Here is a 14,527-nt window from a genome sequence, read left to right as displayed (position 1 = left end):
CCTCCACTGCCCCCACCTCTCAGCCATGAGGGCCTCCTCCTCGGAGACCACAGCCTTGGTTTCCCTGACAGCCCCCCTTAGGTGCCCCTGCTGCTCCTGCTCTGCCTCCCCGGAACACCCCTGTAGATGCTATTATCCCACCCTCTAGGCTCTCACCAAGCTCCATTTCTGCCCCTTCTCCACGGCACTGACCACACCTATGCAGAGGGAGAATGGTTTGTGTTCCTGGCCTTATCCTCACCAGAACCGTGAACTCTACTCTCAGGTCACCTGTGTAGCTGCCTGGTTGTCCCAACAGTATAAATGCTGAAAAGCACCCTCAGACGCCTCATGCAAAAGTGCTGAGGCCAGCTCTATGCACTAGACAAGTTAACACAAGTTTCTTTACCAAATCTCTACCGCCCAGAGGCTGCAAACGAGAAGGCCCAGGAGGCCCGACACTCACCTCCTTCATGGCCATCAGCTCGCCCGTGTCCACGCTGATGCAGGTGTAGACCTTCCCGTACTGCCCTTCTCCTGTGAGTAGGAACACAGGCGGCTCAGTCCCCAGGCCAGGGCTCTTACCTGCTGCCAATGTGACTCACCTTCCCCAAATCTGCAGCTGTATTTCTATCTCTACAATCATGCTCACTGAAGCTGACTACTGCAAGTCCCAAAACAGTTCTGAATACTCCCAATAAATGAAGCCTCAGGCAATCTCCTCAGGGTCTCACCTGTAACTATCTAGTGAGAAGGTCTGACTTTAGCAAACCCCCGAAGAGGCATTACGGTGAGCACAAGCACCCGGCACACACCCCTCTGCCCCCGTGGCCCTGCAGGAGGCCTGGGCCGGGAGGGAGGGGCAGGCGAAGGGAGTGGCCAGCAGGAAGCCTGGGCACCATCTGACTGCACCTCACTGCTGCGGGTCCAGGAGTGTGGGGTAGACGATCTACTGACACACCTTTAAGGACATTAACTACGGGGAAGGCTGACTAACATTGATAGCAATAATGAATACAATTTAAAAGTGTCTGAATGTTCTCTAACAAAGGTCAGGTTTCCGGAGGCTCACAGGGTCCTTCCTAGGTGACAGCTGTGTCTGCCTCTTCAGATCCAAGTGCTTGGCAGATAAATGCATTCAAATGGTGGAGGACCTGAAACAGGCTCCTTCTCTTCCACAATCTCCCACCAGTTGTTCCACAAGAAACGCATTAGGTGGCGTTGTAGAAAAGATTGTCCTGTCTTTATTTGCACTGTTTCTCTTCAATAATGTGCTTGTGGGGATAAGACAGAGAACACAGGCTACAGCCAATGGGTACAATTCATATAGTTCCCCACTGGCAAGTTCTGGAGTTATCAAGCAAAACTATTCAACTTAATGAGCCATTTAAAATCTCTCTCTAAAACCTCATTTTGTACTGTTCTTAGAGCACATTTTACAAATGAAGCAAGTAAACAAAACCACCCTGAGCCCTCGCAAAGTATATGCTGGGTGGGCATCTGCCAGAGGATATGAGAGAAGGGCCAGCCGTGCAAGCTTAACCTCAGGCGTGTGACTACTGCTCTAGAACAAAGATGATCCTTGTGTTGTGCTCTTTAGTTTCCTTACCAATTTTGTTTCCTCTTTGCCACTTGAAGGTCACCTTCCTCAGGCCAACATGCATGACATTATCGTAAGATTTGGGGGTGTCACACACTTGGCCGATGATATTCTTCCTCCTCATTTCTCGATACCTCTTTTCTTCAAATAATCGAACTGACTTCTGGATCGCTTCTATGGGTCCTTGTTTAGAAGCGGTATCTGCAGGGAGAAATTGCAAACTCGGTCATCCCAATCACTATTATCAAGTCAATTCCCAACAAATAATCAGAAAAACAGAGCAATACATTAGCGCTCCATCGCAGTGAAGCTTGGCATTATCTGTTCAGATCCATGGCAGAGGACCAGGGGAAGTACAGCCTGTCACAACCTACCAGCTCCGGAGCACACCACCCACTGTACAAATGCACAGGAAATACAAGCCAGTCAAGATAAGCCCACCATGTCCTCTCCCAAGGCTGCTGGTCAGACTACTGCAGTGACCACCCACCTGCTTCAGTTTCTCCTCTCTCCAATCCACACTTGTTGGGCAGAATCATCTTACTAAAAAATAAAATCTGATCACGTGACCTTCCTATGTAAATTTACTTCACGGTCATCACAATCTGTTTATAAAAAATGCGAAGCCCTCCACATGGGACTTGAGGTCCTTCACAATTTGGAGCCCATTTATCTTCCCCAGTTCACTTTTTTAAGCCACTCCCCTTCTCCTGCCACAGGCTCACAAGTCACACTAAACAGACACTCAGGGAACACACCAAACTCTTTCTCACTGCCAGGCCTTGGTTCACACACTTCTCTGTTTGCCTACAATACTGTCTTCCCACCATAGTGCCTGGTGAGTAGTCTCACTTATCGCAGCTCAGCAAGAACACCCCACCTTTCCTGGGAAGCCCTCTATGATGAGGAAGGAATTCAGTTTCCCTCCTGTGGGAGGGGTACAGAGGTCGCTCTGGAATCAGACCACCTGGAACAAAACCCAGGCCTCACCAGGTTTCTGGTGTCTGACGGTGGGCAAATCAATTGACTTCTCTGTATGTCAAATTCCCGACCTATGAAATGAAGGTGATGACACCTGACTCCCAGAGCTGTTGTGACAACTTAATGAAATCACACATTAGAGGATTTTCCCCACAGTCTGGAACTCAGGAAAACTCAATAAACTTTAGCTATTGTTATTATTACTCTTCGTTTCCCATCAGGCTCCATATCTCTATTTCTCCAACTTACTTTATCATGATTTACAGTGAGAAATATCTTTTACACACGTGGAATCTAAAACGATAGTTTCATGAAACATCACTTGCTTTTACTCCATGTGACTCAGACTCCAGGCTATTTTTTTAATGCTTAATTTACATCCCACTAGTGGGTCACAACCCAGAACTAGAAAAGTACTGCCTTCTACAGGTCTCCATTACAGCATTTCTCACACTGTTGCCTAATTAGCTATCTAAGGGCCTGGATTTTCCCGCAGACAAAGAGGTCCCTGAGGACTGGGATGACTGTAAGGTTAACTTGAGGTGAAAAATTCCCAGATATTTATAATGTTCCAATCACAGTTCCTTAATACAGTCATTTCTTAAAAACACGGGTCCTGTTCCTTTATCTCCACCACTACACATCACCTCCCCCCGGCGCCGAGCAAGATTTCACAGCTGTGAGGCCAGGGACTCCACCATCAAATATTTCTCAGAAAGGCTTTTTTCTTTCCCTTTATTTTTTTTTTAACAGTAAAATATTTCTCAAGATTTCTCAGTCTTAAATATGTCAATGTGAACAGGAACTCTCTGAAGACTTCCCAAGTTTACTTGACCACCAAGTATTTGTTTTGAAAACAATTGCAAAGACCTGGCATCCATGGGAACTCTGGTTACATAGGCTACCAGAGAGCCTCTGCCCTGTCGCCCAGGCTCACGCCACCGGTCTCCCCGCCCTCTACATGCACCCCGCCTGCCCAGGCCTGCCTGACGTTGCATTGCAGCTGTCCCTTGTTTCCACTCCTTTTTGAAACCCTACCTCAGTGCAGTACCTTACTGTCTTACTGAGTGAGTGCAGTTAGTCACTGGTCTCCCTTCCTCTCCAATTCAGGCTCGCAGGTTAACCTGCCTCCATGTCTTCCTTCCCCACCTTCCCACTCCCAGTTCACACCAGCGGCTCAACAGGCTCAGGGATGGCCACCGCCTCTGGTCAGGCCCATCACTGAGCCCACCACTAAAGACTGGCCATGACCTGACCTCCCCTCACCCTTTCGATTTCACCTCCACTGACATCTACACTCTCCAGCCCAGTCCGGCTGGTCCATTCTTCAGTCACTGGGCCTCCAGCTGTTTCTCCTTCTGTGTTTCTCCTCTCGGCTTAATGCAGACCCATTATTCATTCAAGGGCCAGCTCACGCCTCCAGGAAATCCCTCCCGACTGCTCTGGCTGCGGGTGGTAAGCAAACTATTCTTCTGACCAGTCACATTTCAAAGGGGTGCTGTGACCGATGAGAAGAGGACTGGATGGGGCACTGTGTAGCGTGCTCTAGACCCTGTCATTTACCACCATGGCCACATTATCGGTCCTCTCAGAAACCCTGGTAACTTTTGAAAAAAGAGCAAGATCCATGCTGCCCATTGCCCAGTAGCTGTGACTGTGAACACGCGAAAGCATCCTGGAGACTGTCAAGTGCCAGACCAGGGATTTTTCTGCTATTTATTCTTTTGGTGAATTTTATATCCCACTAGCGGGTCACAGCCCAGAACTGGAAAAGTACTGCTTTCTACACGTCTCCATTAAAGCACTTCTCACAGCTTCCTAATTAGCTATCTGAATACCTACTTTGTAAGATAAATGTTTGCCCTCAACTTCTTAGCCTAAAAAATGAACAGTTACTCATTTTATAAATATTATATTCCTATGATGTACAAAGAATTATGCTCAGGGCCCATCCAAGGAGACAGATAAAGTCAACCAGCCATCTCAGTACATAAAGATTACAAATGAATAAATGTGCTCCTGATCCAAAGGAGCTCGTAACTTACTGTAAGAAACAGGAAATGTGCACAAACAGCACATACAGAAGGTGACGGCAGATGAGAAAGGAGATGACGAGTATTAAGGCAGGAGGTCTATGGACACTGAAGCCAAAGCACCTTCTCTGAAGCCTCTCCCTTCACGCAAGACACTAAGTCCAGCCTCCTGCACTCACCCTTGGTCTGGCTGATGAGCGTCCGCAGTTCCCAGCTTCTTCGTGCCGACCCGCTCGCATCGCCTCTCGGATAGGCTGGCTCTGCAGAGAGTATTTTTCACACAAATGACGACTCGTGAAGCAGATATGCGTGCTTCATCAAGAGCAAGGCTGGAACGGTGAGCGGGGGTGACGGGCCGCCACCAGCCTGTCCTTCCCGGGGATTAACGACAGTTCATGGGAGTGAGAGAAGCTGCCTCTACAATCAACTCCAGAAAGTCGCACCAACCTAAGAAGCTGTTAACGGGGCTACAAAATTTTCACTACACAAACCTTCCACAAGTAACAAGCAACAGAACACGGAGCGGGGAGTGGATGACATGGGGACCACACGTGAGCAGTCCCACCAAGGGGCCCAGCAGTGCTGCCGTGCGAGCCGCCCCGCGGTTCCTGGCAGGCGCCTCGATCCCCGTTATAGTAAAGCTCCAGCGTGTCATCAACACGCGCAGCGTAAGAACGCTTGGCAAATAAATTATCAGGAATAATGATTTTTTAAAAAGCAACGAAAGGAGACCTAGGAAATGCAAACACAGCTAAAAGGCATCTACATTAAGAAGCTGACTGCTCAGCACTGAGTCTTCTCACAAAGCCCTGGAGTTTCTTATGTCTCCTACCTTTAAAAAGACATTACACAGAAACTGGTGGACTGAGACAGACAGGCGTCCGAGGATGCAGGAGACACCTCCACACTCACCGTCACGCTCCTCGGTGGGGCTTGAATGGCGACTCAGGGACCTGAACTGCAGCTCAGCGGCGATGGATGCCAGCCGGTCATTTTCAGGGACACTGGAACCCCTGTTGTAATATTTTTTAAAAGGAGCTATCAGTCCACCTGAATTCAAAACGACAGATCTGTGAGCTTCCAGAGCAGTGGTTCTCAGCTGAGGGAGACTTGGGTCCGTGGGGACATGTGGCCCCTAGTGGGTGGAGGGCAACACAAAGGACAGTCCCAGGAACTACGCACCCAGAGGAGCGGGGCTGCTCTGGGGAACTCCTCGAATTTAGAAGGAGAGCTGTATCTTCATCCCTCCACAGCCAACACATGAAACCCTGACTGCATAATACACTGTTTTATGTTAAAAACAACAAAAATGAAAATGAAACTGTATTCGCTGACGTGTTCACATGTATGGAAAGCTCCATAACTTAAGCCCAGGATGGATAAAAAGTATTAGCCAAATCTGGTTAATATTTAAAATTATCATCAAATTATAGTTATGTGCTTAAATCTTAAAGTGCTAAATCATTACATGACTCAAAGGATTTCAAGTCTCTTAATAAGGAGACAGAAGGGAACCCCTCACGCTTCTCAAGCAGTAGCCAAGCAAAGTGCAAAAGAGCGGGAGGCTTACACACCAAGAGCACAGTTAAGTTGCTGCTTTTCCAGAATGAAGTTAAAAGCTAATTGCTCAGCAACCCAGAATGAATCCATAAAGAGCAAGACCCAAAATGAAGTAAGGAGGTGTTAAAATTATAATACAAATCATCTAGAATAAACATGGCATTAGTTTATGAACAGGTTTAGTGTGGAATCTTAAATGAATGATGAATGAAGTATGGTAGCATTTATGCTCTTTCTCACTAGACCCTGGCCAGGTTTGGCCACATGGTCTAATGGACAGACTAGCTATGAAGTGTGCGGCGCTCCCGACGTCCCTGACTCTCCATCTAGGGCAGCACTGCTAAGTCCAAGGATGGGGACGCCCTCTACTGCCCTGTGGCCCATCAACACCATGGTACCGCTTCATGGAAAAAGCACCGATGCCAATGTAAAGAAACACATCTGCTCCTCGACCATGCACACAATGGATGGGCCTGTGTAAAGTCACTTAACTAAGCCTATAGGTTCCAGAGGCAAAATGAATCAATTCCACGTCCTCCGAGTTTTGCCAGGATAAAAGGCAAGAGAATATACTAGCAGGCTGGTGAATTTTTTAATAGCTAGTTTCAGGGGTGGTGGGAAGGGTTGTAGAGTTTGACAATTTCCGTGGTGTAACTACTGGCTTGCAAAATTCCTAAAAAATTAATCATCAGCTCTTGCAAACCAGTAAGTGATAGCTCCAGCAGGCAGAGCACTGCAAACAAGTTTTATAGGCAAGATCACTGAAGCCCAGACTACTTCCTAAGTGAAACCAAATCCAATGGAAACACTGCTGTAGGGCAAAGTACGATTTCACTATGGCTGCATCTCCAAGGTGGGCGAGGACTGCGCACCGCAGGGCTGGGCATCCCTGCCAACGGGGGAAGTCGCAGGAATCATTCTACCTCCTTACAACACAGCCACAAACCAGGGCCGCCGAGAGACTCCGGCTTGAGGGCATGTGCGGTCTTCCTAGGGCCCACCACCCAAGTTCCCGGCAGCGGGCTGAGGCACAAGGGAAACTGAGCATGTGCCAGGTTTGAACGCCAGAGTGAGACCATCACAGGCTACGCACGTCTCGTGCGGCTCTGCTGCTCTTGCTCCGTCATGTACACAGTGCCGCAGAGAGAATGTCAGGCCGCTGTGAAAAACGGCCTGCAAGACGGCACGCCATGACGGGAGTAAAGTCTCCAGCTATGGAGGCTCATCCTGAGGGTGATAAAGGAAGATAAAGAACACTTGCAAAGTGGTGCTCGTAAGATGCGAGAACTCTACCAGGCCAGCCTACGACTAAGGCATGGAAAGGCCCAGGTTAGCTTTTATACGAAAGTGCATTTAACGCTCCACACTGCCACCTTTATAAACACCTCACACCACACACGAACCTTTGGAGAAGGGCAACGTTATCCCCCCTCCTCATGGTGGAGAAACCCCGTGTGGACTCGGAGCAGCAGCGCGGGGGCCAGGCTCCACAGTTCCAGTGACAGGCCCTCCCCAGCTATGGCTGCACTTTAGGGCAGGTCACCCCTTAACTTTGTGCTGCACTTATCAACTAGACAGTCTCGGTGACCCCAGGGACATGGAAACACTGCCCAGGAAATGCTCTAAATATAAAGAGGGGAAATGGGAACTTGTTCAAAGTTAACTGTTAATTTTTTTAGTTTACTGCTTAAGCTGTAAAATATACTGACTTTTTTTAGGTTATAGTTTATCACAAAATTAGAAATATTAATGATTTTTAATGAGAAAATAGAAATGTTTTTAGAAACTTCAGACTGTTATAAAATCTAAAAGCATTTAGTCTGCTTTAAATTCTAGAGCCCTGTCACCTTTCTGCCAACACGGCGCTTATGTCTGTGTTGACCAGATTATCCCTCCACACCCAGTTTGGGTTGACTCTCTCACCATCCTTACTGGAAGATGAGGACAGTGACCCTTCTACCAGATATAAAGGTAGAATTAAAATTGATCTAATGTCCTTGCAATTAAGTATATGAGACCTTGATGAAATCTCCTGGCCAAAAAATAAAAAACAAACAACTGATGTGGGAGAAACTGGGACACCCTCCTTGCTAATACTAAAGACTTCACGTGAGAGGGATTTTTCTGAAGCTTGACAAACATCTGATGACTCTCTCTGGTAATGATCTATTCTCCATGAGATATGAACCCCACGAACTCAGTTTCTACTTTACAAACTACTTCTAATCAATAATCATAGAAATCAGATAATTTGGTTAGAAAAGTGATCCTCTTAAAAAAAAAAAGAATCACCACCTTATGGTACTAATCAGAAGCCATCTTTGAACCTCAGGAAAGGCCGGCCTTACCAACTTCCCACACCCCCTCCTGGTGGGGATCAGGATCTTTCCTCTGATACTCTCCCCAAGAAAGTTATTACAGGCAGAGACTCTGGTTGTTTGGGTTAATATCAGTTCTAAAGAAACATTAAAATCAAGCCGATTATCTACTTGTGCTGGTCGGTCCTGCAGTACAGCTCTGACAACCTCTGAAAGCCCCTGAGCATCACATGCACCACAGGGAAGAGACCCTGCCATCCGTATCCTGGGATACACCACAGGGGCCGAGGTCCCTGTGGAAGTGCACACAAGGGGCAAGGGGCAGGACACTGGCGGAGTGAGACTACCTGGCGTCATGGGCACTGCTGGTGGGTTTGGGTGGCGCAGAGTCGCCGCCTGCGGGGCCATGGCTCCGCGCGTCCGAAGGCACGCTCCGGGTGCTGAGACGAGAAGAAAAGCTTCAGGAACACGGGCGACAGAAGGGAGTGGACTCACAAATGGTTTTCAGTTAAGAATAAAATAGGGTAAGTGAAAAGTATCTTAAAACATAAAATGCAAATTGTTCGTTGAGATTCAGGTCTAGGTTTGGGGGAAAATCACCTAATTTCAAACTCATCATTTTAAAAACAGGTGTGGTCTTTCCTAGCAAATACTGTCAGATAAAATTAACTTTTAAAAAGTGATCATCCATCCAGGGGAGAGGACACTCCCTACGACAAGACGCAGAAATGCCACCACATTCAGGTCAGTGTTTGAATGGACTAGTTTCTGAACTCCCTTTAGTAAGCCGACTGGTAGTTATACACACACAGAAGTCAGGACTGGAAAGATTTCCAGTTGTTTCCACTTTCAAACTGATATTAAGTACTATTTTTCAAATGTGTATTATGCTATGCACACCCAAATTTGCTTCCCTAAGGTCATTTCTCAAAGAAAGAAAAAGAAATAATTATTCCAAAGATGGAAAGCATTTAGTAGCTTGAGGTTATATAAGTAAGCTGAGAAACCGAGTTATCTTGAAAGGCACACCGTCTGCTTTAAATCGGCATGTCTTTTTCTTCTGCAACTAAGGCACCCTGGTTTGTCTTCAAGATAACAAAGCAGCACTTTTACAAGTGTATGAGCAGGACACAGGAAGGAGTCATCAGAGCGAGCACCCAGTAGCCTCCCGAGTATTGGCATGCACACCAGAGGAGAATCCACCACGCACATGACTAGATGGCACCAAATACCTGAATCCCTCTGGAGTTGGGATAATCAAATGGGGGTTAGGAGGGTCACTGTGGCATCGAGGCACCTTCACAGGACGGGGGCTGTTCCGATGAATGGCTGCCAGGAAAAATGGCGACAAAGGCAATTTGTTAAACCGCAAGGCCAGGCAAGTAAATGGAAACAGGATGCAACTTAATTTCGCTGGTGGCCAAAATAAACCCATTCTATAAGAAAATTACATTACATATGCAAATATTGTGGAAAATGTCACCTTTTAGTTAAATTACACATTCAAAATTTCCTCCATCAAAAACATTTTTTAAATCCCGGGATGAAACATACATAACACATGCAAAACAAATGATGTAACCCAGGTGAGAGATGGGTGGCAACAGGTGGCATCTCCCTGATAAGAGGGAGCTCTTTATGTTCTCCACACTTTAAAAAGATTCTGATCAGTGTGGCAGCTCAGCAGGTCCTCAGCTGGGGAGGGGTCACTGTCATTTTCCTGAGTGCAAGGGCTTTTATTTCATTCCTTTAAATCAAACCAGGAGGTTTTTGTTCTGTTGTTCAGAACGTGTCTTCTCTTCTTTTAAATAGTCTGGTCAAAGGTAAATATGGATAAAATTTAAAACAAAATTTAAAAACTATGAAAAATTTAAAACAAAATTTTAAAAAGTGACCTTAGCTAGTGATTACAAAAATGCTGACAACTGTAATTCCCTAGGAACTACATGTAACCAGTTATGGACTAGTCATATAACTAGCGTCATATTTTGTCTATTTCTCCCTAACATAGTTTCCCTTTACTTTTAGCTTGGTTTTAGCCTTCCTTAACGTGTTTTTTTTAAGTGTCATATTTTTTCTTTATATATTAACAATTTTAGTCTACATGTTTTATTCTAATGTTTTATCCGACGTGGAAATACTTCCTCCTTCATGGTGCTTGTCTGTTTCCTTTCATAGCATTTCAGAGGGAAGACAGAAGCACCAAAAATGGAGCAATCTGAAGAGAAAACTTGCAAAACAAGAATGAAGCACTTGTTAATAAAAAACTTAGGAGATTTGCGTCCCTGGTTCATTATCTCAACTACTGTAACAATAAATCCAACAGTAATAAAGGTAAAAAGAAAAAAACCCAACAGATATAATTTGGGGTGGATGGTGATACCTTTCATATCAAACATAGTGGTCACTACTGAATCAAAACCTACTACCAAACTTTCCCACAAAGATGAAGAAATTCTGCTGAAACACACACACAGTCTAACATTCTTCACAGGCAAGACAAAACATTTAAGGGTATGTTGCAAAACTGTGATACTCCATTGAAAAGAAAATCCAAAGGGCCAAGAAACATAAAAGAGGTGCTCAAATTACACTAGTGGTGAATATCTACTATAGAAATGCCTTTCACAGGAAACACTAGCAAAGCAAACATCCACTGGGAAATGGTGGGAAGAACTGTAGGACATTCACAGTGGACACAATGTGGCCACTGAGGAGAATGAATTGGATCTACAGCTGTTGACACAGGAGTTTTTATAACTGTCAGGTAAGAAAAGTAAAAATGAATACTCAATGTGATCCAATTTTCATACACTAAACAGTGGAAAACCACCCTATAAATGCTGTGTGATGATCTGAGCAGAAAGAAAGGTGCGGCAGAAAGCGCCTCTGTAATTAAACACACGAACGAGTGCACAGCAAATGAGGACGGTTTCAGAGCAGGCTGCTACCACGGGCTAGCCGGGCAGAGCGGAGGGAAGGGAAGAAGGGAAACGACGACAGCTGATGTGCTCTCGCCGTCAATAATTTCTCCTATCATGAAAGAACCCAAAACCACACGATGACTCCTCCCTTGCGTAGGCCACTCGTTTACGAAGTGTTACTATCTGACTGAATCCTCACCAGCATCCAGTTCTGGGCATCAGAAGGGGAGCTCACAGGTGTGAAATGAGCAGCCCCAGGTCACTGACTGCCAGGCAATCTGGCCCTCAGCCCAGGGCTGTCCCCGCCACTCCACAGTGGCTGTGAGGGGAGAGGACACCTCGAACCTACAGAGAGCTGTGAGCCAAGTGCCCCCCAGCCAGGTGTAGAGGGGCAGGGTGAACAGTTAGTGGCTCACACTAACAGGGATGACCTGAGGGTTTTGTAATGTTTTTCCACATTGAAAATTTCCCTGCATTTACATTTTTTACATACTTTTTCTACACTGTAGTTTTTCTAAACTGAAAATGAATCCTTATGTAACAAATTATTTTAAAGATGTAATTTTTACTAAATTATTGATCAAGTATTCTTAAAAAAGTAATTTAGGAGATCACAAAATCATTTATGACAATAAGCTTAATCAAAAGTTTGGTAAGAATATAGAATGTTTTATATAAAATGTTCAAATAGTTTTACAAGTGATAACTGTCATCTCATAGCAGCCTTGGTTGAAAAAAAGGTACAAATGAACAGTGACTTTTAAAGATAAAGAAACCAAACATTAAAACTGGGTCTATTAAACTTTCTGTAGCTAGCAACTACCCTTTAAGATATAGCTGCTGCTCAATACATTTACCATTGATGAATTACTTCATTTTGTATAACAAATTGTTTAAAATTTCTGAGTTTTCATACTTGGGTGTCTATTATATGTAAATAGTTTTGCTTTTATTTACTATCTTAAGACTGGGGTAAGACACAACCTTAAATTTCAAGAAACACTGTAAAACTGTAATTAAAGTATATTACAGCATAACAAGTTGATTTTTTTTTGGTAGAACCAATAAGAACTGACTACATTAGTGGGAAATGGTTGCTTAGGAAAGTGGTGAAGAAAAGCTTTAAAAGGTGAAGGAGGGGCAGGGCCCTTATACTCACCACCTGCTGCAGGAAAGGCCCTGCTCCTCAGAAGACAACTCTCTGCAAATCTCTCCTCCCAGAAGAAAAGAGTTCAAGGGGAGAGCAGATGAGAGTACTGGTGTGCAAAATTAGTGTTGCGGGCAAGGCAAGCACTGAATACCTGTGCTGGCATTTTAGTCGTCTTGCTGGACTCAGAAAGGTTACTGTGGAGTTCCTTACGAACGCACCTCACTCCTCTAACTTTCACTGTCATTTTCCTGAATATTCTTAAAGAACCTCTATGCCACTGTAAACGACGGCAATCATGAGAGGAGGCGCTCGCCTGAGCCAATGGGTTCTAGCAGAAATGCTGTAGCTGCTGCCTTACCAAGGTACAAACCTGTAACAGGACTGTGTGGCTTTCCTATCACGTGGCCAATGCATTCGTTCATCAAGGCTTGCAAGCTCTAGGACCCACAGGAGATGGGAAAGGAAAAGCAAGAATGGATACTCTCTCAATTAGACAATTAGCACAAATTAAGCTTTCAGTATATTTAAAAGAACGTGCTATCCTTAGTAATATTTTCAACATTAGTTTAAAATAAAATAGGTATGAACAAGAATTAACTACACATCATAATAATTTAAAATATCAAACAATTCCATTTTTATGAGTAAAAGTAGAAGTGCATTCAGCGCCCACAATGCAATGATGGGCACAGGAAAGGGACTCCTGCCATCGTCTCTGCTACTTGGAGGTAAAATGAATAAATTCACATTTTGAACAAAATCTTTTTGATCTGATGGAATTTATCGGAATAACAGTGATAATATTTAACATTTGGTATCATAACTTCAAATGACTCACAGTGAAATGAAACAGCTAATCCTTGCTCTTCATTAAATTGCTAAAAAGCAGCAACCAGGTCAGCAGTTAACAAATAAGAAACTGACCAATGTTTTAGAAGTGCCAGGCTGTACAGTAAGTAATACCCTTAGTCAGCAGAACCATGTTGATACAGAAAGAAAAGAGCACCGAATGTCTTACCACTAAGCAGCTATTAACCACTTAGTGCTTTAACAACTCAGTTCTAGCATTATCATTACAATTATGTAAAAAATATTTTAGAACCACTATTAAATATAAAAAAACACACAATCAAGAATAGGCAGTAACCAACTTATTTGTTTTTTAACAGAACAAACTTTATACTATTCCATACCAAGAAGTCGTCTTCTGGTAGAGCTGAAATGAAGGCAGGCTCAATGGCTTGCAGAAAGTCAAAACCTTGAGTTGCCCACCTGCAATGAAAAAGTTCAATAATCACAAAACAACCAAGAAAATGTCACAGCAGTTTTAGTCTATACAACACCAAAAAGTAATGTAACTGGAAAATTACTATTTAGGACAAAACACATTTTTTGCCTTTATAAAATGCCTGGGACTGAGGATGCTTTCAGTGTGTTTTGAGAAAGACAGACAAATGGCTTCTCAATAAAGGGACTGGTTTCCAATTTGTTTTCCATTTTTCCTAATAACAGGTTTACATTTCATGAGGGAGGAAAGATTAGCAATCAGGAAGGCCTGTCCAGGGAGAATGTGAACTCCCTTAAAGAAAAGTCATTTAGGAAACAATTCAACGTGCACACACGCACCTGATCACGAAGACTTCCAAATGAAACCCCGTGTCATATACAAGGAGGAAGTACTACCAATCCCCCAGGACGCACGAAGGACACATCCCTCCTGGTCATTACCTGGGTCTTGTACCTCTCCCACTCTCACACTTAGTCAGGACATAATTCATCCACTTCCGGGCAAAGCTTATATATCTGTCTCCAATCTTCTGTCTAAATTCCCCAGACATCAGGCGAACAACTTCTTTATGATACTGTAAGAGTTCATATATATCAAAATTAAGAAGAAAACCATTATACATATACCTAAACACTAGAATGCCATTACCTGCCTAAAATGATTTTTTTCTTAAAAAAAGCATAATCCAATTAAA

General features: G+C 44.3%; 1 protein-coding gene across 4 annotated transcripts in view; it reads right to left on the bottom strand.

Annotated features, from left to right (window-relative positions):
- MAP3K4 (mitogen-activated protein kinase kinase kinase 4) overlaps window positions 1–14,527 on the bottom strand; it is a 72,834-nt gene that overhangs the window by 8,679 nt on the left and 49,628 nt on the right. Inside the window, exons 13-21 of one of the 4 annotated variants that reach the window (XM_081140691.1) lie at window positions 14,274–14,407; window positions 13,739–13,817; window positions 12,904–12,982; window positions 9,704–9,800; window positions 8,819–8,911; window positions 5,506–5,606; window positions 4,773–4,853; window positions 1,589–1,780; window positions 446–516 (exon numbers count right to left, since the gene is read on the bottom strand). In XM_081140691.1, coding sequence (XP_080996817.1) covers window positions 446–516; window positions 1,589–1,780; window positions 4,773–4,853; window positions 5,506–5,606; window positions 8,819–8,911; window positions 9,704–9,800; window positions 12,904–12,982; window positions 13,739–13,817; window positions 14,274–14,407 — 927 coding nt within the window. The remainder of the gene's footprint in view (window positions 1–445; window positions 517–1,588; window positions 1,781–4,772; window positions 4,854–5,505; window positions 5,607–8,818; window positions 8,912–9,703; window positions 9,801–12,903; window positions 12,983–13,738; window positions 13,818–14,273; window positions 14,408–14,527) is intronic. The other 3 variants (XM_081140692.1, XM_081140694.1, XM_081140693.1) reach the window with 3 other exon arrangements.

This window comes from Miniopterus schreibersii (assembly GCF_964146895.1).
Source record: "Miniopterus schreibersii genome assembly, chromosome: 6".
In the NCBI taxonomy this organism is placed as follows: domain Eukaryota; kingdom Metazoa; phylum Chordata; class Mammalia; order Chiroptera; family Miniopteridae; genus Miniopterus; species Miniopterus schreibersii.
The sequence above is the reverse complement of the archived record's forward strand: the minus strand, read 5'-3'. Positions and strand labels throughout refer to the sequence as shown.